The 25,898-nt window shown below is 49.3% G+C and overlaps 3 protein-coding genes across 3 annotated transcripts; all 3 read left to right on the top strand.

Moving 5' to 3' along the window:
• The first annotated feature begins 7,429 nt into the window (after positions 1-7,429).
• LOC102459028 (olfactory receptor 51G2-like) lies at positions 7,430-8,365 on the top strand. The gene has a single exon (XM_006132534.3). It carries the CDS (start codon positions 7,430-7,432, stop codon positions 8,363-8,365), a length of 936 nt encoding a protein of 311 aa, XP_006132596.3.
• Positions 8,366-16,223: 7,858 nt separating this feature from the next.
• LOC102458791 (olfactory receptor 51G2-like) lies at positions 16,224-17,159 on the top strand. Its single transcript, XM_006132533.2, has one exon. It carries the CDS (start codon positions 16,224-16,226, stop codon positions 17,157-17,159), a length of 936 nt encoding a protein of 311 aa, XP_006132595.2.
• Positions 17,160-24,431: 7,272 nt separating this feature from the next.
• On the top strand, positions 24,432-25,370 carry LOC102458556 (olfactory receptor 51G2-like). The gene has a single exon (XM_006132532.2). It carries the CDS (start codon positions 24,432-24,434, stop codon positions 25,368-25,370), a length of 939 nt encoding a protein of 312 aa, XP_006132594.2.
• The last annotated feature ends 528 nt before the right edge of the window (positions 25,371-25,898 follow it).

The raw sequence follows: 25,898 nt of genomic DNA, 5'->3' as shown, positions 1-25,898 counted from the left end.
ATGAATGTAAGAACATAAGCACAGACATATTGGGTCGAACCAAAGGGCCATCTAGCCCAGTATCCTGTCTGCCAACAGCGGTCAATGCCAGGTGCCCCAGAGGGAGGAAACAAAACAGGTAATCCTCATGTGATCCCTCTCCTGTCATCCATTTCCAGCATCTGACAGAGTGTGGCTAGGGACACCATTCCTACCCAATCTGGCTAATAGCCATTGAGGGGCCTAATCTCCATGAATGTATCTAGTTCTTTTTTGAACCCTGTCAATGTTCTAATCTTCACAACAGCCTCTGGCTAGGAGTTCCACAGGTTAACTCCGCGCTTCATGAAGAAAAACTTCCTTTTCTTTGTTTTAAACATGCTGCCTATTCATTTCAGTTGGTAACCCCTAGTTCTTATGGGAAAAAAAAATAACTTTTCCTTTTTCTCTTTTTCCACATCAGTCATACTTTTATAGACCTCTATCATTTCTCCCTTTAGTCTGCCCTTTTCTAAGATGAAAAGTCCACCCCTTTTTAATCTCTCTTCATATAGGACCCATTCCAATTCCTTAATCATTTTTGTTACCCTTCTCTGAACCTTTTCCAAGACCAATATATCTTTTTTGAGATGAGGTGACCACATCTGCACACAGTATTCAAGAAGTGGGCATGCCATGGTTTTATATACAGGCAATAAAATATCCTCTGTCTTATTCTCTATCCCTATTTAAAATATTCCTCAGGTTCTCTTTGCTTTTTGACTGCTGCTGCACACTGCGTGGATGTTTTCGAGGACTTTCCACAATCACTGCAAGATCTCTCTCCTGAGTAGTTGTCACGCAATGAGTCCCAATTATATGGTCTGGATAGTTGGGATTATTTTTTCCAGTGTCCATTACTGTACATTTATCAACATGAAATTTCATTTGCCATTTTTCTGCCCAGTCACTTAGTTTGGTGAGATCTTTTTGAAGCTCTTCACAGTCTGCAATTAAGCATGTATCATAGGGGGGTTGTTGTTCACAGCTTGAATAGTAGGACAACTGTGAGATTCCCCCAAAGAAAGGAAAGGGCTCAATTTAGTGTTGAGGTCAGGAATCACAGCTCAGATCCACCTCACAGCTTCATTTAGTTTCATATCAGGAGCTCGGGGGGAATTTCTTGCCTACTCTGACCCTGCTCTGGGTCTTCACCGATGGATTTGTCCCTCAGCAGACCCTTGGAGAAAGCAGGACTCAGTATTATTGTCTGTAATGGAGCTGTTCTTGGGGTCTTGGTTAGTGACATCATGGGAGTGTAATTCTCAGAGTTACTGCCAATTTCAGCCTGCTGAGCTGCCGGCTGCCTCCTCCCAGCCACTAGCCCCAGAATGGAAGGTGGGGTCAAGAGTTAAGGTGCTGGCCCGGAACGCAAAAGACTTGACTCAATTTTCAAGCTCTGCCACAGCCTTCCCCTATGACCTTGTGCCACTCACTTAGTCCTTCTATGCCTCAGCACTAAAGAGGTGCAGCCCTTCGTTACCAGATGGGTGACCATACCGTGGGAAGCAGTGACTGTGAGAAAGTCATGAGGGATGCTACAAAACACCCCTTTTGCAGATCCTGTGGGCCCCGGGTACTGTGACATGGGCTGGTAGCACAGCTCTGACCAGCCTGTGCTAGAAGGGAGCTGAAGAGGGTCCTAACACAGTAGAGAAGGGCCAATGTAAAGATCCTTGTGGAATCTTCCATTTCTGGCAGCACCCTGGGCTTGTAATGCAGGGAAGGGGGGTGCTGAGGAGACACGTGCTCCTGTGTTATCATTGTTATGTTATTTTACATTAGCAAGATCATCACTGTGACAGCATCAAGGTTACCGCTCGGCGGCTCTTAGAGGAGCCGTGTGATTTATCAGCATCACACAAACAGGGCCGGCGAGCCCAGGTTCCGGGAATGGAGCATCATCTCCAAGCCCTGGGATTTGCCCTCCTGGCGTTTGCCACTGGCTTTGACGGGGTTAAATCTGGGGCACATGAAGAGTGGGGGTCTGGGCCCCTTGAGCAACCCCTGCCCACGGCTGGGGCAGCCCCAGGATCACACAGCACCCAGAGCGCTCAGCAAGGGCCAGGACTGAGATCACCAAACACCCTGCGGGAGCCATTGCCAGGATCTTTAACCAGATGGGACGGGGACAAGCCAGGGGTCATAGAAAACAACAGCCACCTCCCTTCTCTTTATTCACAAAACCAACAGGAATTGGGAGGCTGAGCAGCCTGGAAATTGCAGTTTAGGGGCGCATGTCCCACCGATCCCCTGGAGAACAGTCACTTCGCCAATAAACCGCCTGTCTTGGTCTCAGTGTATCCCTAGGTGGGGATCCAGGAACAAGAGACGCAGGCCAGATGGAGCGACTCAATCCTGGGAAGCAGAGACTGAAAAAGTCTTGAGGGATCCCTTCATAAAACTCCTTTAGCAGATCAAGGGGAGCAGAAGCTGCTGTGACAGGCCCGGGTAGCACATCTCTGATGAACCTGTGCTAGCTGGGAGCTGGAGAGGGTCCTAGAGGAGCTGCAGAGGCCCAGAGATTGTGGGTGGCCGGGTCAGGTTACCAGTGGATCACTGAGACCTTTGCCTAACTTTTGTAATCCCTAGATCCCGGGGCCCCTTTTCATTGCTCTTGGAGAAAGGGACAGACTGATGTGGGAGACATTCCCATGTAAGGAGACACGTGCTCCTGTGTTATTATTGTTATTTTATTTTCCATTAGCAAATTCATAACTCTGTCAGCATCAAGTTTACAGCTCGGCTGCCCTCAAAGGAGTCCTATGATTTATCGGACCCACACAAACAGGCCGGCAAGTCCAGATTCCAGCCACAGACCCTGCAGCAGGACTGTTGCTCCAGGCCAGTTATTTACTATCCCCTGTGATTTGCCCTCCTGCCGTTTGCCATTGGCTATGACGGGGTTAAAGCTGGTGCACACGAAGCCAAGCAGCTGAGGTTCTCTGATGGCCAAGAGCCCCCAAGGGAAGGTTCAAACATGCTGCATAAAGGCAGCTGCCTCCCTGTCTGAACACACACTGCCTGCTGCCCGTGCAACCTCTCCAGTGACTCCTTGTGCTGTGGGGTGAAGACCTCTGGTGCCAGCAGCTCCCTTCTCGCAGGAACTGGGTACGTGGGCAGGTGTCACTGTCTGTAACATGCCAAGTGCAGGGCGAAGGCTGCAGGCTGTTTGCATTGGCAGCTGTTCTGAGCAGCGGCAGAGGACTCCGGGGCAGGGCTGGAGGGCAGGCAGCGCTAGGGAGCGTGGGAATCTCTCCTCCATATTCGCGAGCTTTCCAGTGGGTTGCTCAAGCAGTACAGCAACCTGTCATGAATCAGCCAATGCCCTGACAGCTGCCGCATCGCTCCCCCTCTCTGCTCTGCCAGTGCCACATGTCAGGCCTCCTAGCCAACCCTGCCATACAATGGAATCTTACGATCCAGCCACCCTCAGCCCGGGTCCTGTGCTACAGCGCACTGTGGGTCAACTGGGCTTCCCAGCACGTCAAAAAGTGTCCAGCAACTCTGGTTCCTCCATTTGAGAGCCTGCTGGGAGTAGTGTGGAGACGAGTGACCTGCCAGTCTTCTAGAGCCAGAATCCTGTTTAACCTGAGCTCCAGGACTAACACGGGTGAATAAAAGTGTTTTCCATCCACAGTCTGTACACGCCTCTGCCCTCAGAGCATCCCTCTCTGACAGGGAGCCAGGCAAGCCAAGGCTTTTCAGCCTTCGGCAGCTGTGTCTGTGCCGGTCAGTCTGAAGGGTTTCTCAGCAGCCACTGCTCCAGGCTCCTGGCATTGGCAAACAGCAGCAGAACATGGCTGGAGCCTGCAAATAGGGGCTTCCTGAGTTGTTGCTCTCATGTCAACTCTCAATGTTCCTGAGCATTTCCCTGAGCGACGGCTTTTCTTCCCCTGTTGCTTCCCTTCCTAATTGTATTCCAATTGCTTGCTATAATATTAGGAGAGGCCTGGCAGGTTTAACCCAACACAGCCAGAACATCAACACCTCAACAGTGAACCCAATACAGCTGTACAGCAAACATCCCATTAAGTTACCACCCTCGATTCAGGCTACAGCCTGGCAGAACAGAACCTGAGAAAAATCAGTCACCTAGTAACCCAGGGAGAGAAGAAATACTAGACTTTTTTGCCAATAAGTGGCAGATTAAGTGCTGAGATGCTGCAATTTCATTACCTCAGGGTTTGTTTAGTCTTTAAAAAAGAAAACTAAGAGGGCAACATGGTAATAGCTCTGAAGTAGCTAAAAGGTTGTCCCAAGGAGGAGGGAGATGAATTATTCTCTTTAAACTCTGATGGTGGGACAAGAAGCGATGAGCGTACATTTCTTAGGTTGGACATTAGGTAAAAATGTCCTAATTGTCAGGATTGTTAAGCACTGGGAGAAGTTGTCTTGAGGGTTGTGGAATCTCTGTCACTAGAGATTTTAAGAACAGGGTACACCATGGGGGGGAGCCTTTTTGAATTGGGGGTCACTGACCCACAGAAAAATCATTTGCATCTGGCCCCCGGGTCTAGGTTCCCCACCCCAGGTTAGATTAACACCTGTCAGATGGCGCTTGGTCCCATCATGCGTGCAGGGGACTGGATTTGATGACCACTCAAGGCTGATTTCAGTTCTGTGATTCCATGACCTTGTCGGGTTCTGTAGAAATCCAGATGACAGATCGTACATTGTAAGTCCAACTCTAACCTGGGAAATCATCCCTGTAATGAGAACAGAGGGAAAGGAATGGATTGAGATGTGTGTGCAAAGTTTCCAATGTGTAGAAATTATGCCAAAGCCTTTCACTGTATTACAAATATCATTAATCAGTCTCTCATGATACGTGTGTATATAGAAAGCCATCAGCAGAGCTGTTGGACTTTCTACAGGAAGGAGCAGCAGTAACTTTGCTATTTAACAACTTTTACTTTTGAAACCATTTCACATGTACCCCAAATACTATTTGCAGCAGGTTTGTGCTACTCACTCTTTGTTCAGTGCACAATTGCATGATAATGTCCTCTGGTAACTGACCAGAAGTTTCTAACACTTACATTCTGGGGAATGAACAATAACCCTCTGCAATACCTGGGCAAGACTTTCAAAAACATCCGGAGAGAACAGAATTGCTTGTCTGCATTGCAGCAAAAAGTAGAGCTGAGGGGCAGGAAAAGGGAGCGTAATAGTGGTTGTCCGTAATTTTTCCAATCACTTGTTACACACAAGTCGCTGAATTACCTTGCACGTTCAAGTAAATTTTAGTACAAATCCAGTGTCTGCCACTATTAACTTGTGAGCTCTCCACTGCAAAGCTGAGGTAACTGTCTGTGTCAATCAGAAACGCTGCAGACATCCACCGACCCTTGCATGGGGATAGGAGTCAGATCCTAGGAGGATGAAGAGAAAACCGTAGCACGACCAAACTCTCTGGCTTCAGTCAACACTGGCCAAGCAAAGACCTTCAGCTTCTCTTGCAGGGATTCTTGGGGTCAGGGTGTATCACTCAGACCATTGGTTCAAGGGAAGTTGTATTTCAGGTATGGGAAAATAGAAAATAAATACATATAATGTGGTAAAGAAACGTGTTTATAAGTAGTTTCAGTGACTGGAAAAAGGCAAATGTAGTGCCCATCTTTTAAAAGGGGAAGAAGGATGATCCAGGGAACTACAGACCAGTCCATCTTACCTCAGTCCCCGGAAAAAGTATGGAGGGGATCCTCAAGGAATCCATTTTGAGGCACTTGGAAGAGGGGAAAGTGATCAGGAATAGTCAACATGGATTCCCAAAGGCAAGTCATGCATAACTAACCTGGTTAGCTACTATGATGAGATAACTGGCCCTGTGGACATGGGAAAGTCAATGGATGTAATATACCTTGACTTTAGCAAAGCTTTTGCTATGGTCTCCCACAATAGTCTTGCCAGCAAGTTAAGGGAGTATGGATTGGATAAATGGACTGTAAGATGGATAGAAAGCTAGCTATATTGTCAGGCCCAATGGGTAATGATCAACAGCTTGATGTCAGGTTGGCGGTCGGTTTCTAGCGGAGCGCCCCAAGGGTCTGTTCTAGGACCGGTTTTGTTCAATATTTTTATTAATGACCTAGATGAGGGGATGGATTGCACCCTTAGCAAGTTTGCAGATGACACTAAGCTATGGGGAGAGAGAGTTATGCTGAAGGGCAGGGATGGGGTCCAGGGTGACCTAGACAAATTGGAGGATTGGGCCACAAGAAATCTGATGAGGTTCAACAAGGACAAATGTAGAGTCCTGCACTTGGGATGGAAGAATCCCAGGCATTGTTACAGGCAGGAGACCGAATGGCTGAGTAGCAGTTCGGCAGAAAAGGACCTGGGGGTAACAGTGGATAAGAAGCTGGATATGAGTCAATAGTGTGCCCGTGTAGCCAAGAAGGCTAATAGCATATTAGGTTGCATTAGGAGGAGTATTGCCTGCAGTTCCAGAGAAGTGACTATTCCCCTTTATTCGGCTCTGGTGAGGCCACACCTTGAGCATTGTGTCCATTTGTGGGCACCCACTATAGAAAGGATGTGGATGCATTGGAGAGGGTCCAGTGGAGGGCAACCAAAATGATTAGGGGGCTGGAGCACATGACCTATGAGGAGAGACTCAGGGAGTTGGGTCTGTTTAGTCTGCAGAAGCGAAGAGCGAGGGGGGATTTGAGAGCAGCCTTCAACTTGCTGAAGGGAGGTTCCAAAGAGAATGGAGAGACGCTGTTTGCAGTGGTGACGGATGGCAGAACAAGGAGCAATGGTCTCAAGTTGTGGTGGGAGAGGTCTAGGTTGGATATTAGGAAAAACTATTTCACTAGGAGGGTGGCGAAGCACTGGAATGGGTTCCCTAGGGAAGTAGTGGAGTCTCCATCCCTAGAGGTGTTTAAGTCTCAGCTTGACAAAGCCCTGGCTGGGTTGATTTAGTTGGGATTGGTCCTGCCTTGGGCAGGATGCTGGACTTGATGACTCCTGAGGTCTCTTCCAGCTCTGTGATTCTATGATTCAAAGAAGGACTGAATGCTTCTATGGTTCCATGTAATTGCATTAGGTCCTTAAAGGCTCCACTCCACAAAATATTTCCCACATGTGAGTGTCAGGGAGGAAATTTCCCAGGGAGCAGGCTGATTGCTGCCTAGTGCAGAGATTCCTTCACCTTCCTCTGCCCATTTGGAACTGGCCACCGGATACTGCAAGATGGTCTGCCGGTCTGATCCAGTCTGGCAGAGCCTGTTTCCCTATTGATTGTGTAAATCCAAGCCCATATTTTGGGAAATCTTCCTTGAGAACATGGCAGTTCCCACGCTTGCAGAAAGAGCAGAATCATGTTTCTCTAAATGTCACCCACTCTCCTGTTATTTCTCGTTTTAGGAAAGAAAGGTAAAAGCTCATTGGACCTGCCTAGAACATGATGGCAGCTGTCAATGACACCACATTTACACATGCCATGTTCCTGCTCACCGGGATACCCGGGCAGGAAGACGTCTATCTCTGGATCGCTGTTCCCTTCTGTGCATTGTATGTTATTTTGATAGTAGGAAATTCAGTTATTTTGCTCATCATAAAAACAAATTCAGTCCTCCACGAGCCCATGTACATTTTCCTCTCCATGCTGGCTGTCACAGACCTGGCCTTGTCGATAGTCACTGGACCAACAATACTGGGCGTGTTTTTGTTTAACTCTCGGGAGATCAGCCTCCATGCCTGTTTTGCTCAGCTGTTCTTCATCCACTTCCTTCAATGCATTGAATCCTCTGTGCTCCTGTTGATGGCCTTTGACCGCTTTGTTGCGATCAGTAACCCGCTGAGATACGCTTCCATCTTAACCCTGCCGAGAATAGCCAACATGGGGCTGGTGTGTGTGCTTAGAGGGCTGGCCGTCATACTCCCACTCACCCTTCTTGTGCAACGGTACCGCTACTGTCGAGCCAACGTCCTCTCCCATTCCTACTGCCTGCACATGGAGGTCATGAATATGGCTTGTGCGGACATCACTGTCAACAACATCTACGGCTTGGTTATTACAGTCCTCACAGTGGGGTTGGACTCGCTGCTCATCTTCATCTCTTACCTCCTGATCCTCAAAACGGTGCTGAGCATCGCGTCCCGCGCAGAATTCCTCGTGGCCCTGAACACCTGCGCCTCCCACCTCTGCGCCGTCCTGCTCTTCTACACGCCTGAGTTCAGCCTGACCTTGATGCACAGATTTGCCAAGAGCTCTTCTCCCTTGCCCCATGTGGTGCTGGGCTACATCTACCTGCTTGTCCCGCCCCTGATGAACCCCATCGTGTACAGCGTGAAAAGCAAACACCTGCGCGCCAGGATCGTCCGGGTGTTCGTCAAGTGACGGGGCAGTTTATCATCCCTCTGCAGCGCAGGTGAAACTAGAGACAAGAATCACAGGCCCCCGCAAGTTATTCCATCCCAGACCCTTACACCTGTGATGCCTTCAGCTACTGATCCCCACTGTGTAGAGGCAGGTTCAGATGGGCTCTTAGGCCTGAAGTGCTCTTAGAGGGGCTGTCCCTGCCCACTGGGGGAAGAGACCAAGGCAGGTGTTGTATTGACAAAGTGACTGTTCCCCTGGAGAGCCAAGGGATTGGTGGGATATTGGCCCCTAAACTGCAATTTCCAGGCTGCTCAGCCTCCCGATTCCTGTTGGTTTTGTGAATAAAGAGAAGGGAGGTGGCTGTTGTTTCCTGTGACCCCTGGCCTGTCACTGTCCCATCGGGTTAAGCATCCACAGGCCCTGGACATGGCACCAGTAGGGCTGTTTGGTGGTCTCAGTCCTTGCCCTTTCTGGGCACTCTGGGTGCTGTGTGATCCCGGGGCTGCCCCAGCTGTGGGCAGGGGCTGTTCAAGGGGCCAGACCCCCACCCTTCCCCCCACCCTCAGCCGGGAGCTGGTGACTGAGCCGTGTCAGAGACGTGATTCACGCAGGAACCGCAGGAGAAGCCAGGCCGGCAGCCTCCCCTACCACCTGGATGATGGCGCACGTCACACACCTGCCGAGCCCACTCCGCACCGGGGGGGGGAGCAGGGCTGGGGGATTGAGGGAGGGTCTGACACACGGGCGCCCTGGGAAGAGACTCAGGCCCAGATTCCCTTCCCCTGCAGTCACACTGCCCCAGCGCTGTGAAGGGAGAGCAATCGACCTCCGCTCCCCTCAGAGGCCCAGCGAGCTCCCGTCCCAGCCCAGCCCATTCAGAATAGGGTGCCCCCCCTTTTCACAGGACAAAAGAAGGACCCATGCAGGAATCCCCACCTCCCTCATGGTCTCACCCACGACTCCCTTCATTCCCCAGAGCTCTCAACTCCTGCCTCCTCGCTTCCTCCCAGCCCTACCCACTGGCCAGGCTGGGTGTCAAAGCCCCAGTACAGAGAGCCCAGGGACCACCTGCTGTTCTGGGGAACCCTGGATGCTCCCCCTTCACCAGCTAGGGGAACGGATGGGGGAGAGCAAGGTGAGGTCCCATAGCGAGGGGTGAAGAACCTTCTCTGCACTCAAGCAAAGAACAGGATGGCGTGGCCTGCTGGCCCTGGGTAGGCATGGATCAGCACTGCCGGGAGTTCAGGACAAATGAAAGTAAGAACATAAGAACAACCATATTGGGTCAAACCAAAGGGCCATCAAAGGGCCATCAAACCAAGGGGCCATCAAACTGCTGTCTGCCAACACTGGCCAATTCCAGATGCCGCAGAGGGAGGAAACAAACCAGGTAATCCTCATATGAACCCACACATCCTGGCTAATAGCCATTTAGGGTCCTAATCTCCATGAATGTATCTATTTCTTTTTTGAACCCTGGCAATGTCCTAGTCTTCAAAACATCTTCTGCCTAGGAGTTCCACAGGTTAACTCTGCCCTTCATGAAGAAAAACTTCCTTTTCTTTGTTTTAAACCTGCAGCCTATTCATTTCAGTTGGTGACCCCTAGTTCTTATGGGAAAATGTAAATAACTTTTCCTTAGTTACCTTTTCCACACCAGTCATGGTTTTATAGCCCTCTATCATATCCCCCTTTAGTCTGCTCTTTTCTAAGATGAAAACTCCACCCCTTTTTAATCTCTCTTCATATAGGACCCATTCCAAATCCTTAATCATTTTTGTTACCCTTCTCTGAACCTTTTCCAAGGCCAATATATCTTTTTTGAGATGAGGTGACCACATCTGTACACAGTATTCAAGAGATGGGCGTACCATAGTTTTATTCAGAGACAATAAGATATTCTCTGTCTTATTCTCTAACCCTATTTAAATGATTCCTAACATTCTATTTGCTTTTTTGGCTGCTGCTGCACACTGAGTGGACGTTTTCGAGGACTTTCCACAATCACTGCAAGATCTCTCTCCTCAGTAGTTGTCACTCAATGAGTCCCAATCATATGGTATGGAGAGCTGGGATTATTTTTTCCCATTTCCATTACTGTGCGTTTATCAACATGGCATTTCATTTGTCACTGTGTTGCCCAGTCACTTAGTTTGGTGAGATCTTTTTGAAGCTCTTCACAGTCTGCAATTAATCATGTATCGTAGGTGGGTTGTTGTTCACAGCTTGAATAGTAGGACAACTGAGAGATTCCCCCAAAGAAAGAAAAGGTCTCAATTTAGTGCATAGATCAGGAACCACACCTCAGATCCACCTCACAGCTTCATTTAGCCTCATATCAGGCGTTCGGGGGCAATTTCTTGCCTACTATGACCCTACTGTGAGTCTTCACCGATGGATTTGTCCCTCAGCAGATCCTTGGAGAAAGCAGGACTCTGTGTTATTGTCTGTAATGGAGTTGTTCTTGGGCTTTTTTTTAGTATCATCATGGGAGTGTAATTCTCAGAGTTACTGGAAACATCAGCCTGCTGAGATGCCAGCTGCCTCCTCCCAGCTACTAGCCCCAGTGCAGAAGGTGTGGTCAAGGGTTAATGTGCTGGCCTGGGACTCACAAGAACTGACTCAGTTTCCAAGCTCTGCCACAGCCTTTCCCTATTACCTTGGGCCACTCACTTAGTCCCTCTATGCCTCAGCACTATATGTTTTAATACAGCTCAAGAGATGCAGGCAATCCTTACCAGATGGGTGACCAGACCCTAGGAAGCAGTGAGGAAGTCTTGAGGGATGCTGCAAAACACCCCTTCTGCAGATCCTGTGGACTGCGGGTTCTGTGACAAGCCCTGGTAGCACAGCTCTGATCAACCTGTGCTAGCAGGGAGCTGGAGAGGGTCCTAACACAGTAGAGGAGGGCCATAGATTGTGTGTGGCCGGGCCTAGCAACCATTGAGTCCCTGAGATCTCTGCCTAGCCTTGGAAACCCCTGGATCCTTTTCATTCCTTGTGGAGAAAGGGACAGACTGATGTGGGAGCCTTGAGAAATCTTCCATTTCTGGAGGCATCCTGGGCTTGTAATGCAGGGAAGGGGGGTGCTGGGGAGACACGTGCTACTGTGTTATCATTGTTATTTTATTTCACATTAGCAAGATCATAACTCTGACAGCCTCAAGGTTACCGGTCGGCGGCCCTTGAAGGAGCCGTGTGATTTATCATAATCACACAAACAGGGCCGGCAAGCCCAGGTTCCGGGAATGGGCCAGTTGTTTAGCATCAACTCCATCCCCTGGGATTTGTCCTCCTGACGTTTGCCACTGGGTGTGGTGGGGTTAAAGCTGGTGCACATGAAGCCAAACACTTGAAGTTCCCTGATGGTCAAGAGGCCCCAAGGGAAGGTACAAACATGCTGCATAAAGGCAGCTTCCTCCCTATCTGAACACACACATGCAGCCTCTCCGATGACTCCTTGTGCAGTAGGGTGAAGACCCCTGGTGCCAGCGGCTCCCTTCTAGCAGGAACTGGGTATGTTGGCAGGTTTCACTCTCTGTAACAGGAGCGATGGAGGGTGAAGGTTGTGAGCCGTTTGCATTTGCTGATGTTCTTTTCTGTGGCAAATGTCTCATGGGGGCTGTTGTGGTGACCCAGGCTATACCTAGACTGCAGGCTTCTTGTGCAAGAAGCTTTCTGCAGAAGAGATCTTCCGCAAAAACTTCTTGTGCAAGAGCATGTCCACACTGCAAAAACACATCAGGAAAACAATAAGCTTTTGCGCAAGAGAGGGTCCCAGCTGCTTGGACACTGTCTCACAAGGAAACTCTGATTGCTGGTTACAGAATGGCCACCAGGGTACCTGTGCTTTTCCCTCTTCCCTCTTTTTGTGCAAAAAAACCCTGGTCCCTGTCCATACGTGACTTTTTGTGCAAGAGCTCTTGTGCAACCAGGAGTTATTCCTTGTAGAAAGAGAAATAACTCTTGCACAAAATCTCCTCCGCTTTTTTGATGTTTTTGTGCAAAAACATGCTTGAAGTGTGGATGATCCGCAAGCGTTTGTAGAAAAACAAACAGGGCTGGTCTAGGGACCATGGGACCTTCTCCCCCATGTTTCTGGTGGGTTGCTCAAGCCGTACAGCAATCTAACATGAATCAGCCAATGCTCTCAGCTGCCGCATCTCTGCCCCTCTCTGCTATGCAAGTGCCTGACGTCAGGCCTCCTAGACGGCCCTTTCATGGGCTGGAACCGCACAGTCCATCCCCTCTCAGACCGGGCTACAGCGCACTGTGGGTCGACTGGGCTTCCCAGCATGTCCAAAAGTGTCCAGCAACTCTGGTTCCTCAGTTGGGAGCCTTCTGTGAGCAGTGTGGAGACGAGTGACCTGCCAGCCTTCTAGAGCCAGAATCCTGTTTAACCTGAGCCCCAGGACTAACACGGGTGAATAAAAGGGTTTTCCATCCACAGTTTCTACATGCGTCTGCCCCCAGACCATCCTGCCAAGTGTTTACAGCCTTCCCCAGGCCTGTCTGTGCCTGTCAGTCTGAAGGGATTCTCAACCACCACTGCCCCAGGCTCGCTGCCCTGGCAAAACAGCTGGACAACATGGCTGGAGTCTGCAAATAGGGGCTTCCTGAGTTGTTGCTCCCATGTCAACTCTTAGGCTGTGTCTAGACTGGCCAGTTTTTCCAGAAAATCAGCTGCTTTTCTGGAAAAACTTGCCAGCTGTCTACACTGGCCTCTTGAATTTCCGCAAGAACACTGACGATCTCATGTAAGATTGTCAGTGTTCTTGTGGAAATACTATGCTGCTCCCATTCGGGCAAAAGTCCTTTTGTGCAAAACTTTTGCACAAAAGGGCTAGTGTAGACAGCCCAGATTTGTTTTCTGCAAAAAAGCCCCGATGGCGAAAATGGCGATCGGGGCTTTTTTGCGGAAAAGCACGTCTAGATTGGCACGGACGCTTTTCCGCAAATAGTGCTTTTGTGGAAAACCGTCCGTGCCAATCTAGACGCTCTTTTCCAAAAATGTTTTTAACGGAAACTTTTCCGTTAAAAGCATTTCCGGAAAATCATGCCAGTCTAGACGCAGCCTTAGTGTCTGTGAGCATTTCCCTCAGAGATGGCTTTTCTTCCCCAGTTGTTTCCATTCCTGCGTGTATTCCAGTTGCCTGCTATAAAATTAAGAGGGGCCAGACACGTTTAACCCAAAACAGACAGAACATCAACACCCCAACAGTGAACCCAATGTAGCAGTACAGCAAACATGCCAGTAAATTACCGCTCTTGATTCCAGCTACAGACGGACAGAGCAGAACCTGAGGGTAACCCGTCTGCTCTTAATCCAGGGACAGAGGAGAGACCAGACTTTTATTTGCCAACAAGTGTCAGATTGGGTGCTGAGATGCTGCAATCTCATGACCTCTGAGGGAAGATTAAAAAAAATGGGTTTGTTTAGTCTTTAAAAAAGAAAACACAGAAGGGGACATGGGAACAGCTTTCAAGTACCTAAAAAGTTCTTACAAGGAGGATGGAGATAAATTGTTCTCTTTGAACTCTGAAGGTGGAACAAGAAGCAATGAGCTTAAATTGTAGCAAGGGAGACTTGGATTGGATGTTAGGAAAAATGTCCGAATTGTTGGGATCGCTAAGCAATGGGAGACGCTGCCTTGAGAGTTGTGGAATCTCTGTCACTGGAAATTTCAATAGTGATAGAAATGTAGCCGTGTTAGTCTGGGGTAGTTGAAGCAATATGCAGGACAATGTAGCACTTTAAAGACTAACAAGATGGTTTATTAGATTATGAGCTTTCGTGGGCCAGACCCACTTCCTAGCTCATCATCTAATAAACCATCTTGTTAGTCTTTAAAGTGCTACATTGTCCTGCATTTTGGAAATTTCAAGAACAGGTTAGACTATGGGGGAACCCTTTTTTGTCGGGGGCTGTTGACCACAGAAAAATCTTCTGCATCCGGGCCCCCGTTTTAGGTTCCCCAACCCGGATTAAACTAATAACTGTGGGAGATGGTGTTTGGTCCTGCCAGGAGCGCAGGGATCTGGATTTCATGACCACTTGAGATTCCTTCCCGTTCTGTGATTCTATTGTATGATACTGTGCCCTGGTAACAGAGCAGCAGCTGTTTCTAACACTTACATTCAGGGGCATGAACAATAATCATAGAATCATAGAATCATAGGACTGGAAGGGACCTCGAGAGGTCATCGAGTCCAGCCCCCCGCCCTCAAGGCAGGACCAAGCTCCGTCTACACCATCCCTGACAGATGTCTATCTAACCTGTTCTTAAATATCTCCAGAGAGGGAGATTCCACCACCTCCCTTGGCAATTTATTCCAATATTTGACCACCCTGACAGTTAGGAATTTTTTCCTAATGTCCAATCTAAACCTCCCCTGCTGCACTTTAAGCCCATTACTCCTTGTCCTGTCCTCAGAAACCAAGAGGAACAAATTTTCTCCTTCCTCCTTGTGACACCCTTTTAGATATTTGAAAACCGCTATCATGTCCCCCCTTAATCTTCTTTTTTCCAAACTAAACAAGCCCAGTTCATGAAGCCTGGCTTCATAGGTCAGGTTCTCTAGACCTTTAATCATTCTTGTCGCTCTTCTCTGTACCCTTTCCAATTTCTCCACATCTTTCTTGAAATGTGGCGCCCAGAACTGGACACAGTACTCCAGCTGAGGCCTAACTAGTGCAGAGTAGAGCGGCAGAATGACTTCAGGTAATGCCCTGAAATACCTGGGTAAGACTTTCCAAAATGCCCTGAAAGAACAGGACTGTGTTGCAGCAAAGAGTAGAGCTGATGTTCAGGAAAAGAGAACGTAATAGCGGGCATCTGTAATTTTCCCCATCATCTGTTACGTGCACATATGTGAATTAACTTGCACATTCAAGTGGATTTTTGTGCAAATCCAGTGTGTGCAATATTAACCTGTCTGCCACGCCACCTCTCTACTGCAAAGACGAGGGAACTGTCTGTGTCAATCAGAAACTCTGCAGACATCTACTGACCCCTGCATGGAGAGCAGAGTCAGATGCTAGGAGGATGAAGAGAAAATCGTAGCACGACCAAACTTTCTGGCTTCAGTCAACACTAGCCAAGGAAAGCCCTTCAGCTTCTCTTGCAGGGATTCTTGAGGTCCGAGTGTATCACACGGCACATTTGTTCAAGGGAAGTCGTATTCTCAGGAGTGGGAAAATAAAAAAATACATATAATGTGGTAAAGAAATTGTATGTTTGTAAATATAAATGTTTGTAAATAGCTGCAGTGCAGAACTGATAAATGCAATGAGTGTTTTCACCATGCAGCTTCCATCTGTTTCCACACCTGTAATGATACCATGGGCCATGCCGAAGTGGAGGGCCAGGAACAGTGTGTGGGGGAAGGTCACACACAGCTCAACAGGCTGTGGAACTCCTGGCCACAAGATATCCAGGATTCAAAGAGGGACTGGATGTTTCTATGGCTTAGAAGGAGCTGCAGTTACAATGGAAAGATCTATAAAAAGTCCTCAAGGGCTCTACTCTGCTGCCTCACACCACAAAATATTTCTAACCTGTGGGTGTCAGGGAAAAAATTCCTCTGGGAGCAGGCTGTCTGATAGCTGCCTAGTGCAGGGCTTCTTTCACCTTGCTCTGTAGCATCTGGCACTGGGCGAGGTGGCCTGAGGTCTGATCCAGCCTGGCAGTGCCTCTTGCTGTCGGTGGTGAAAATCCAAGCCCATATTTCTGGAGCTCTTCCTTAAGAGCTTGGGAGTTTGTTCCCACACTTGCAGGGAGAGCAGAATCGCGTTTCTCTAAATTTCATCCCTTCTCCTGTTATTTCTTATTTTAGGAAAGAAAGATAAAAACTCTTTGGACCAGCTCAATATGTGATGGCAGCTGTCAATGACACCACATTCACACACGCCGTGTTCCTGCTCACCGGGATGCCTGGCCAGGAAGACGTCTATCTCTGGATCGCTGTCTTCTTCTGCACATTGTATGTTATTTTGATAGTAGGCAATTCAGTCATCCTGTTCATTATAAAGACAGATTCAGTCCTCCACGAGCCCATGTACATTTTCCTCTCCATGCTGGCTGTCATAGACCTGTGCTTGTCTATAGCCACCGGACCGACAATACTGGGAATGTTTATATTTAACTCTAGGGAGATCAGCCTTGATACCTGTTTTGCCCAGATGTTCTTTATCCACTTCCTTCAAAATGTTGAATCCTCCGTGCTCCTGTTGATGGCCTTTGACCGTTTTGTTGCGATCAGTAACCCGCTGAGGTACGCGTCCATCTTAACACTTCCACGAATTGCCAATATGGGGCTAGTGTGTGTGCTAAGAGGGGTGGCCGTCATTCTCCCACTCCCCCTTCTCCTGCAACGGTACCGCTACTGTCGAGCCAACGTACTCTCCTATTCCTACTGCCTGCACCAGGAGGTCATGAATATGGCTTGTGCCGACATCACCGTCAACAGCCTGTATGGCTTGGTTATTACGATTGTCACAGTGGGGTTGGACTCGCTGCTCATCTTCGTGTCTTACGTGATGATCCTCAAAACGGTGCTGAGCATCGCGTCCCGTACGGAGTTCCTCGTGGCCCTGAACACCTGCGTCTCCCACCTCTGTGCCGTCCTGCTCTTCTACACGCCCGAGTTCACCCTGACTTTGATGCACAGATTTGCTAAGGACTCTTCTCCCTTGCCCCATGTAGTGCTGGGCTACATCTACCTGCTGGTCCCGCCCCTGATGAACCCCATCGTGTACAGCGTGAAAAGCAAACACCTGCGCGCCAGGATCATCCGGGTGTTCTTCAAGTGATGGGGCAGTTAATCATCCTGCTGCAGTAGGTTAAACAGGAGACAAGAATCACAGGCCCCAGAAAGTGATCCCATCTCAGACCCTTACACCTGTGATGCCTTGAGCTACTGATCCCCGCTGTGTTGAGGCAGGTTCAGATGGGCTCTGAGGCCTGAAGAGCTGTTAGAGGGGCTGTCCCTGCCCACTGGGGGAAGAGACCAAGGCAGGCGTTGTATTGGCAAAGTGACTGTTCCCCTGGAAAGCCAGGGGATCGGTGGGACATTGATCCCCTAAACTGCAATTTCCAGGCTGCTCAGCCTCCCGATTCCTGTTGGTTTTGTGAATAAAGAGAAGGGAGGTGGCTGGTGTTTCCTGTGACCCCTGGTCTGTCACTGTCCCATCTGGTTAAACATCCACATGCCCTGGCTCCAGCAAGGTGTTGAGTTGTCTCAGTTCTGGCCTTTCCTGAGCGCTCTGGGTGCTGTGTGATCCCGGGGCTGCCTCAGCTGTGGGCAGAGGTTATTCAAGGGACCCAGACCCCCACCCTTCCCCCCACACCCTCAGCCAGGAGCTTGTGACTGAGTCGTGTAAGAGGCCAGCAGCCTCCCCCACCACCTGGATGGCGCCGCACGTCACACACCTGCCGAGCCCACCCCTGAACAGGGCTGTGGGGGTGGGGGAGGGTTTGACACACGGGAGCCCTGGCAAGACACTCACGCCCAGATACCCTTCCCCTCCCTTCACAGCGCCCCAGCAATGCAAAGGGAGAGCAATCGACCTCGGCTCTCCTCAGGGGCCCCGCGAGCTTCTGTCCCAGCCCAACTCATTCAGTGTAGGGTGCCCTCCGCCCCTGCTTTGCACAGGGCAAAAGCACAACCCATGCAGGAATCCCCACCTCCTTCATGACCTCACCCACAGCCCCCTTCTTTCCCCAAAACTCTCAACTCCTGCCTCCATTTTCCCTCGAGCCCTGCTCACTGGCCAGTCTGGGCTTCAGAGCCCCAGTAAGGAGACCCCAGGGAGCAGGGGCTGTTCTGGGGAGCCCTGGGGCACGTCCAGGCTACAACGAGTTTTTGAAAGAGGGTATGCAAATGCCACGGGATTTGCATATCCTCTTCCGGTCCTCTTTCGGAAGTGAAAGTAGTCTGGACAGAGGGTTTTTTGGGGAAAAAAAAGAGCCCATTTTTTCCCCTTCCACCCCCTAAGTCTTCCTGTAAAAAAGGAGGTTTATGCGGGTTTTTCGAAAAAAAAAAGTGGTTTTTTTTCAGAAAAACCTCATCCAGAACGGGGATATTTTCAAAAAAATCTCATCCAGGCTACTGGCCCTTTCAAAAGATCCTCTTTCAAAAGTGAGCTCAGAAGAGGATATGCAAATGACCACAGAATTTGCATACCCTGTTTCGAAAGTTCTTTGTAGATTAGACGTGCCCCTGGATGCTCCACCTGCAACCGTCAGCGGGTGAGGCCGGGGGTGGGGGAAACGGAGCAGAATAAGGCACCACAGTTTAGCAAAAAACCTCCCAAGATCTACTCCAGCCATGGACAGGGTAGCGTGGCCTGCTGACAGTGGGTAGGCATGGATCAGCACCGCAGGGCATTCCTGACATGGGAACATAACATGTAAACGACCATGCTGGGTCAAACCAACAGTCCATCTGGCCCAGTGTCCTGTCTGCTGGCAGTGGTCAATGCCAGATGCCCCAGAGGGAGAGAACACAACAGGTAATCCTCACGTGATCCCTTTCCTGTCACACATTTCCAGACAAACAGAGGCTTGGGACACCATTCCTACCCATCCTGGCTAATAGCCATTGATGGAGCTAACCTTTATGGATCTATTTAGCTCTTTTTTGAACCCCGTTAAAATCCTAGACTTAACAACATCCTCAAGTCCAGCCCCTGCCCAAGGCAGGACCAATCCCAACTAAATCAACCCAGCCAGGGCTTTGTCAAGCCAAGACTTAAAAACGTCTAGGGATGGAGACTCCACTACTTCCCTAGGTAACCCATTCCAGTGCTTCACCACCCTCCTAGGGAAATAGTTTTTCCTAATATCCAACCTGGACCTCTCCCACCACAACTTGAGACCATTGCTCCTTGTTCTGCCATCTGTCACTACTGAGAACAGCCTCTCTCCATCCTCTTTGGAACCTCCCTTCAGGAAGTTGAAGGCTGCTCTCAAATCCCCACTCACTCTTCGCTTTTGCAGACTAAATAAACCCAACTCCCTCAGTCTTTCCTCATAGGTCATGTGCTCCAGCCCCCTAATCATTTTGGTTGCCCTCCGCTGGACCCTCTCCAATCCTTTCTATAGTGGGGGGCCAAGAACTGGACACAATACTCCAGCTATCAGAGGGGTAGCCGTGTTAGTCTCGATCTGCAAAAGCGACAAGGAGTCCTGTAGCACCATATAGACTGATAGATGTATAGGAGCATAAGCTTTCGTGGGCAAACACCCACTTCGTCAGATGCATGACAAAGTGGGTCTTTGCTGATGAAAGCTTATGCTCCTATACATCTGTTAGTCTATAAGGTGCTACATAACTCCTTAATACTCCAGATGTGGCCTCACCAGAGCCCAATAAAGGGGAATAATGACATCTCTAGATCTGCTGGCAATGCTCCTCCTAATGCAACCCAATATGTCATTAGCATTCTTGGCTACAAGGGCACACTGTTGACTCATATCCAGCTTCTCATCCACTGTCATCCCCAGGTCCTTTTCTGCAGAACTGCTGCTTAGCCATTCGGACCCCAGCCTGTAAGAATGCCTGGGATTCTTCCATCCCAAGTGCAGTTGAATGTTATCAGAATGAGTTGGTATACTGGACAGATTTTCTGCTATTAGAGTCTCATCAGATTTCTTGTAGCTCAATCCTCTAATCTGTCTAGGTCACTCTGGACCCTATCCCTGCCCTCGAGCATACCTACCTCTTCCCATAGCTTAGTGTCATCTGCGAACTTGCTGAGGGTGCAATCCATCCCCTCATGCAGGTCATTAATAAAGATGTTGAACAAAATCAGTCCTAGAACTGACCCTTGAGGCACTCCACTAGAAATCGACCGCCAACCTGACACTGAGCCGTTGATCACTACCCATTGTGCCGGACAATATAGCCAGCTTTCTATCCATCTTACAGTGCATTTATCCAATCTATATTCCCTGAACTTGCTTAACTTGAAGCTCTTTAGTCTTCATTTAAGCATTTATTGCAGGTTGGGTGCTGTTCACAGCTTGAAGAGTGGACAACTGTGAGATTCCCCCAAATGGAGGACAGGGCTGAGTTTAGAGCAGAGGCAGGGAACCTATAGCCTGTTGCTTGGATCAGCCCCGTGGTTTAATTTGATTGAGGTTTAATTTTGCCTCATATCAGGAGCTCAATTGGAGTTGCTTGCCCACTATGACCCTGCTTTGGGCCCTGGCCGATGGGTTTGTCCCTCAGCAGATCCAGGAGAAAGCAGGACTCAGCATTACCGACTGGAACAGGAATTAGTCTTGGGCTCCTGTGTAGTGATGCCACAGCAGTGTAATTCCTGGAATTTCTTCTACTCTCAGCCTGCTGGCTGCCCCCTCCCAGCCACTAGCCCCAGAGCAGGAGGAGGGTTCATGGGTTAACATGCTGGCCTGGGACTCAGAAGAGAAGGCTTCAGTTCTAGACTCTGCCACCGACTTACCCTGTGACCTTGAGCAACTCCCTTAGTCCTTTGGTGCCTCAGCAATGTGTGTTTTAATACAGCTTAGTGTAAAGGGGTGCATCTGGGAACAGGAGACGCAGGCTGTCCTTAACATACGATGGACTCAGTCCTGGGAAGCAGTGACTGTGAAAGTCTTGAGGAATCCTGCATAAACCACCTTTAGGACATCAAGGGGCTGGCACCGGTGACAGGCCCTGGTAGCACATCTCTGATGGGCTTGTCCTAGCAGGGAGCTGGAGAGAGTTCTACAATTGTAGAGGATGCCCAGAGATTATGCGTGGCTGGGCCTACCTACCAGTGGGTCACTGAGATCTCTGCCTAACTTTGGGAATCCCTGGATCCCGAGTCCCGCTTCTCATTCCTCATGGAGAAAGGCACAGAGCGAGGTGGGAGACATTCCCATGTACGGAGCCTTGTGGAATCTTCCATTTCTGGATGCACCCTGGGTTTATAATACAGGGAAGGGGGCAGCCGAGGGTTATTTTATTTCACATTAGCAAGATCAGAACTCTGACAGCCTCAAGGTTACGGCTCGGCTGCCCTTGAAGGAGCCATGTGGGCCGACAAGCCCAGATTCCAGGAATGGAGCCTGCAGCAGGGCTGGTGCTGCAGGCCAGTTGTTTAGCATCACCCCTCATCCCCTGGGATTTGGCCTCCTGACATGCCATTGGCTGTGACGGGGTTAAAGCTGGTGCACATGAAGCCAAGCAGCTGAGGTTCCCTGATGGCCAAGTGGCCCCAAGGGAAGGTACAAACATGCTGCATAAAGGCAGTTGCCTCCCTATCTGAACACACACTGCCTGCTGCCCGTGCAACCTCTCCGATGACTCCTTGCACTTCAGGATGAAGACCTCTGGTGCCAGCGGCTCCCTTCTAGCAGGAACTGGGTACGTGGGCAGGTTTCACTGTCCGTAAAAGGAGCCCTGAAAGGAGAAGGCTGGGAGCCGTTTGCACTTGCTGATTTTTTTTCGATGGCAAATGTCTTCTTTGGCCTGTCGGGGTGACTCAGGGGCAGGACTGGAGGGCAGGCAGCTCTGGGGAACGTGGGAACCTCTCCCCCATATTAGCGAGCTTTCCGGTGGGTTGCTCAAGCAGTACAGCAATCGGCCATGAATCAGCCAATGCCCTGACAGGTGCCGCATCGCTCCCCCTCTCTGCTCTGCAAGTGCCTGACGTCAGGCCTCCTAGCCAGCTCGTTCATGGGCTGGAATCGCACAATCCATCCCCCCTCAGCCCAGGCCCTCGGCTACAGTGCCCTGAAGGTCGACTGGGCTTCCCAGCACGTCCAAAAGGGTCCAGCACCTCTGGTTCCTCCATTTGAGAGCCTGTGGTGAGCAGTGTGGAGACAAGGGACCTGCCAGCCTTCTAGAGCCAGAATCCTGTTTAACCTGAGCCCCAGGACTAACACGGGGGAATAAAAGGGTTTTCCAACCACAGTCTGTACATGCTTCTGCCCCCAGACTGTCCCTCTCTGACAGGGAGCCAAGCAAGCCAAGGGCTTTCAGCCTTCCCCAGCCCTGTCTGGGCTTGTCAGTCTGAAGCGTTTCTCAACCACCGCTGCCCCAGGCTCGCTGCCCTGGCAAAACATCTGCAGAATATGTCCGGAGCCTGCCAATAGGGGCTTCCTGAGTTGTTGCTCCCAAGTCAACTCACAGGGTACGTCTAAACTACATGGCTCCATGGACGGAGCCATGTAGATTTGTTTGTTTGGCAAAGGGAAATGAAGCCGTGATTTAAATAATCGCGGCTTCATTTCCCTTTGCCTACAACCCTCATCTACATGGCTCCATCCATGGAGCCATGTAGTTTAGACACAGCCACAGTGTCCCTTAGTGACGGCTTTTCTTCCCCAGTTGCTTCTCTTCCTATTTGTATTCCAATTGCCTGCCATAAAATTAAGAAAGGCCAGACAAGTGTAACCCAACACAGCCAGAATATCAACACCCCAACAGTTAACCAATGTGACTCTACAGCAAGCATCCCATTAAGTTTCCACTCTTGATTCAAGCTACAGATGGACAGAACAGAACCAATCAGCTCTTAAACCAGGGCGAGAGAAGATGCTAGATGTTTCTTTGCCAACAAGTGGCAGATTGAGTGCTGACCTGTTGCAATCTCATGACTTCTGAGGGAAGAGGGAATGAACTGAGTTTGTTTAGTCCTTAAAAGAGAAAACTCAGAGGGGGACATGTTAACACCTTTGAAGTAGCTGAAAAGGTGTTACAAGGAGGAGGGAGATAAATTATTCTCAGATCTACATTGTAAATCCAACTCTCACCTGAGAAATTGTCCCTGAAATGAGAACAGAGGGAAAGGAATGAATTGATATGTATGTGCCAAGGTACCAATGTGCAGAAGTTGTGCCAAAGCCTTTCACTTTATTACAAATATTATAAACTATTATAAATATTATAATCTTTCATGAAATGCTTGTATATTGAAAGCCATCAGCAGAGCTGTTGGATTCTCCACGGGAAGGAGCACAGGGAACTTTGCTTTATAATGGCTTTTGCTTTTGAAAGCATTTTACATATACCCCAAATATGGTTTGCAGCAGGTTTGTGCTAGCAACTCTTTGTTCAGTGAACAATTGTATGAGACTCTTTTCTGGTAATTCTTTCCTGGTTTCTAACACATACATGGGCATGTCTAGACTACATGGCTCCGTCTACAGAGCCATGTAGACTTGTTTACTCGGCAAAGGGAAATGAAGTGGCGATTTGACGCTCCACAGTCGACATCAAAGGCATTTGTCGACCTCCCCGGTAAACCTCATCCCACAAAGCATACCGGGGAGGTCGACAAATGCCTTTGATGTCGACCACAGAGTGTCCAGACTACAGCGCTGTGCCACCAAACAGCTGATCGGCACAGCGCGGCAGCCATTTTAATTTAAATGAAGTGGTGATTATTTAAATCGCCGCTTCATTTCCTTTTGCCTACATCCCTAATCTTCTCCGTTAAAAGCATTTGCGGAAAATCATGCCAGTCTAGACGCAGCCTAAGTGTTTTCAGCCAGCAGCTGCCTCGTGTTTAGAAACATGTATTGCTATACCTGGCCACCATCAGAAGTGGAAGGCCAGTGGCTACATCACAGCTGTAACATGACACAGTGCTCAATCAGCGATCGAACCCCTGGCCACAAGATATCCATGGGGTCCAGCACTTAACAAGCTTCAAAGAGGGACTGGATGGTTCTCTGTAATTGTAGTAGCAAAGATTCAAAAAAACTCCACAAGGTCTCTACTCCTTGTTGCTTCATGCCACAAAATATTTCTCACTTGTGGGTGTCAGGGAGAAAATTTCCCAGGGAACAGGTGGTCTGATAGCTGTCCAGTGCAGGGCTTCTTTCACCTTTCTCTGCAGCATCCTCTGGTCACTGAGCAAGGTGGCCTGAGGTCTGATCCAGCTTGGCAGTGCCTCTTGCTGTCAGTGAAAATTCAAGCCCATATTTCTGGAGCTCTTCCTTAAGAGCTTGGGAGTTTGTTCCCACACTTGCAGGGAGAGCAGGATCGCGTTTCTCTAAATTTCATCCACTCTCTTGTTATTTCTCATTCTAGGAAAGAAAAATAAAAGCTGATTGGACTTGCCCAGTACATGATGGCAGCTGCCAATGACACCGCATTCACACACGCCGTGTTCCTGCTCACTGGGATACCTGGCCAGGAAGACGTTTATCTCTGGATCTCTATCCCCTTCTGCGTATTGTATGTTATTTTGATATTAGGTAATTCAGTCATTCTGTTCATTATAAAAACAGATTCAGGCCTCCATGAGCCCATGTACATTTTCCTTTCCATGTTGGCCCTCACAGACCTTGGTCTGTCGATAGCCACCGTACCGACCATACTAGGCATGTTTTTGTTTAACTCCAGGGAGATCAGCCTCAATGCCTGTTTGGCCCAGATGTTCTTTATCCACTTTCTTCAGTGCACTGAGTCCTCTGTGCTCCTGTTGATGGCCTTTGACCGCTTCGTTGCTATCACTAACCCGCTCAGATACGCTTCTATTCTAACCCTTCCAAGAATAGCCAAGATGGGGCTGGCGTGTGTGCTAAGAGGGGTGGCTTTTATACTCCCACTCCCGCTTCTCCTTAAGCAGTACCGCTACTGTCGAGACAACGTCCTCTCCCATTCCTACTGCCTGCACCAGGAGGTCATGAACTTGGCTTGTTCAGACATCACAGTCAACAGTGTCTATGGCTTGTCTGGTTCACTTTTAACAATGGGGTTGGATGCCCTCCTGATCTTCCTCTCTTATGTGATGATCTTCAAAACTGTGCTAAGTGTTGCTTCCAGGGCAGAGAGTTTCAAGGCCCTGAAAACCTGCATCTCCCACCTCTGCATTGTCCTGCTCTTCTACACATTAGAGATAAGCTTGTCTGTGGTCTACAGATTTGGGAGCAGCTCTTCTCACTTGCTTCAGATCATCATGGGCTACATCTACCTGCTGGTCCCGCCCTTGATGAACCCAGTGGTGTACAGCGTGAAAAGCACACACCTCCGTGCAAGGTTAATCAGGCTATTTGTCAAGTGAAGGGTCCGTGCACCACCAGGCTCTGGTTGTGGTGACAAAGGAGGCAAAATCCACAGGATGTGACTACTTATTCTATCCTGGAACCCTATTTCCAAGATGAGATGAGGCCCTCACGTCTACTCTCCTGTGTTTGTGGAGAACTAGGGCACTGGTAGGATGTTGTTCCATGAAGACTTGCATGAGTGACTTTTCTATCTCAGAATTCCTATTGATACCATCAATAAAGACAAGTTTTGGGGATACTCGTGACACCTGGCCTGTCACTGTCCTTTCTCTGATGAAACTTCCATGGGCAATGAAAATAGCTGCAGAGCTTTTCTGCAGTCTCAGTCCTGGCCCTTCCTGAGCACGTTGGATGCTGCGTGATCCAGGGGGCTGCATCTGATATGAATAGAGGCAGTTCACGGGGCACAGACACCCATCCTGCCCCTATGTCCTCAGCCAGGTGCTTGTGACTCAGTCATGCTGGAGACATGATTTAGCCGCAGGAGAAACTGTCCAGGCAGCCTCCATTCCCCACGGAGCCTT

Source organism: Pelodiscus sinensis, chromosome 1, assembly GCF_049634645.1.
Source record: "Pelodiscus sinensis isolate JC-2024 chromosome 1, ASM4963464v1, whole genome shotgun sequence".
Classification (NCBI taxonomy): domain Eukaryota; kingdom Metazoa; phylum Chordata; order Testudines; family Trionychidae; genus Pelodiscus; species Pelodiscus sinensis.
Note: the sequence above shows the minus strand (reverse complement) of the source record. Positions and strands in the feature narration are given on the sequence as shown.

Coding starts and splice junctions, on each gene's coding strand:
- LOC102459028 (XM_006132534.3), top strand. CDS start 7,430: ATGGCAGCTGTCAATGACACCACATTTACACATGCCATGTTCCTGCTC.
- LOC102458791 (XM_006132533.2), top strand. CDS start 16,224: ATGGCAGCTGTCAATGACACCACATTCACACACGCCGTGTTCCTGCTC.
- LOC102458556 (XM_006132532.2), top strand. CDS start 24,432: ATGATGGCAGCTGCCAATGACACCGCATTCACACACGCCGTGTTCCTG.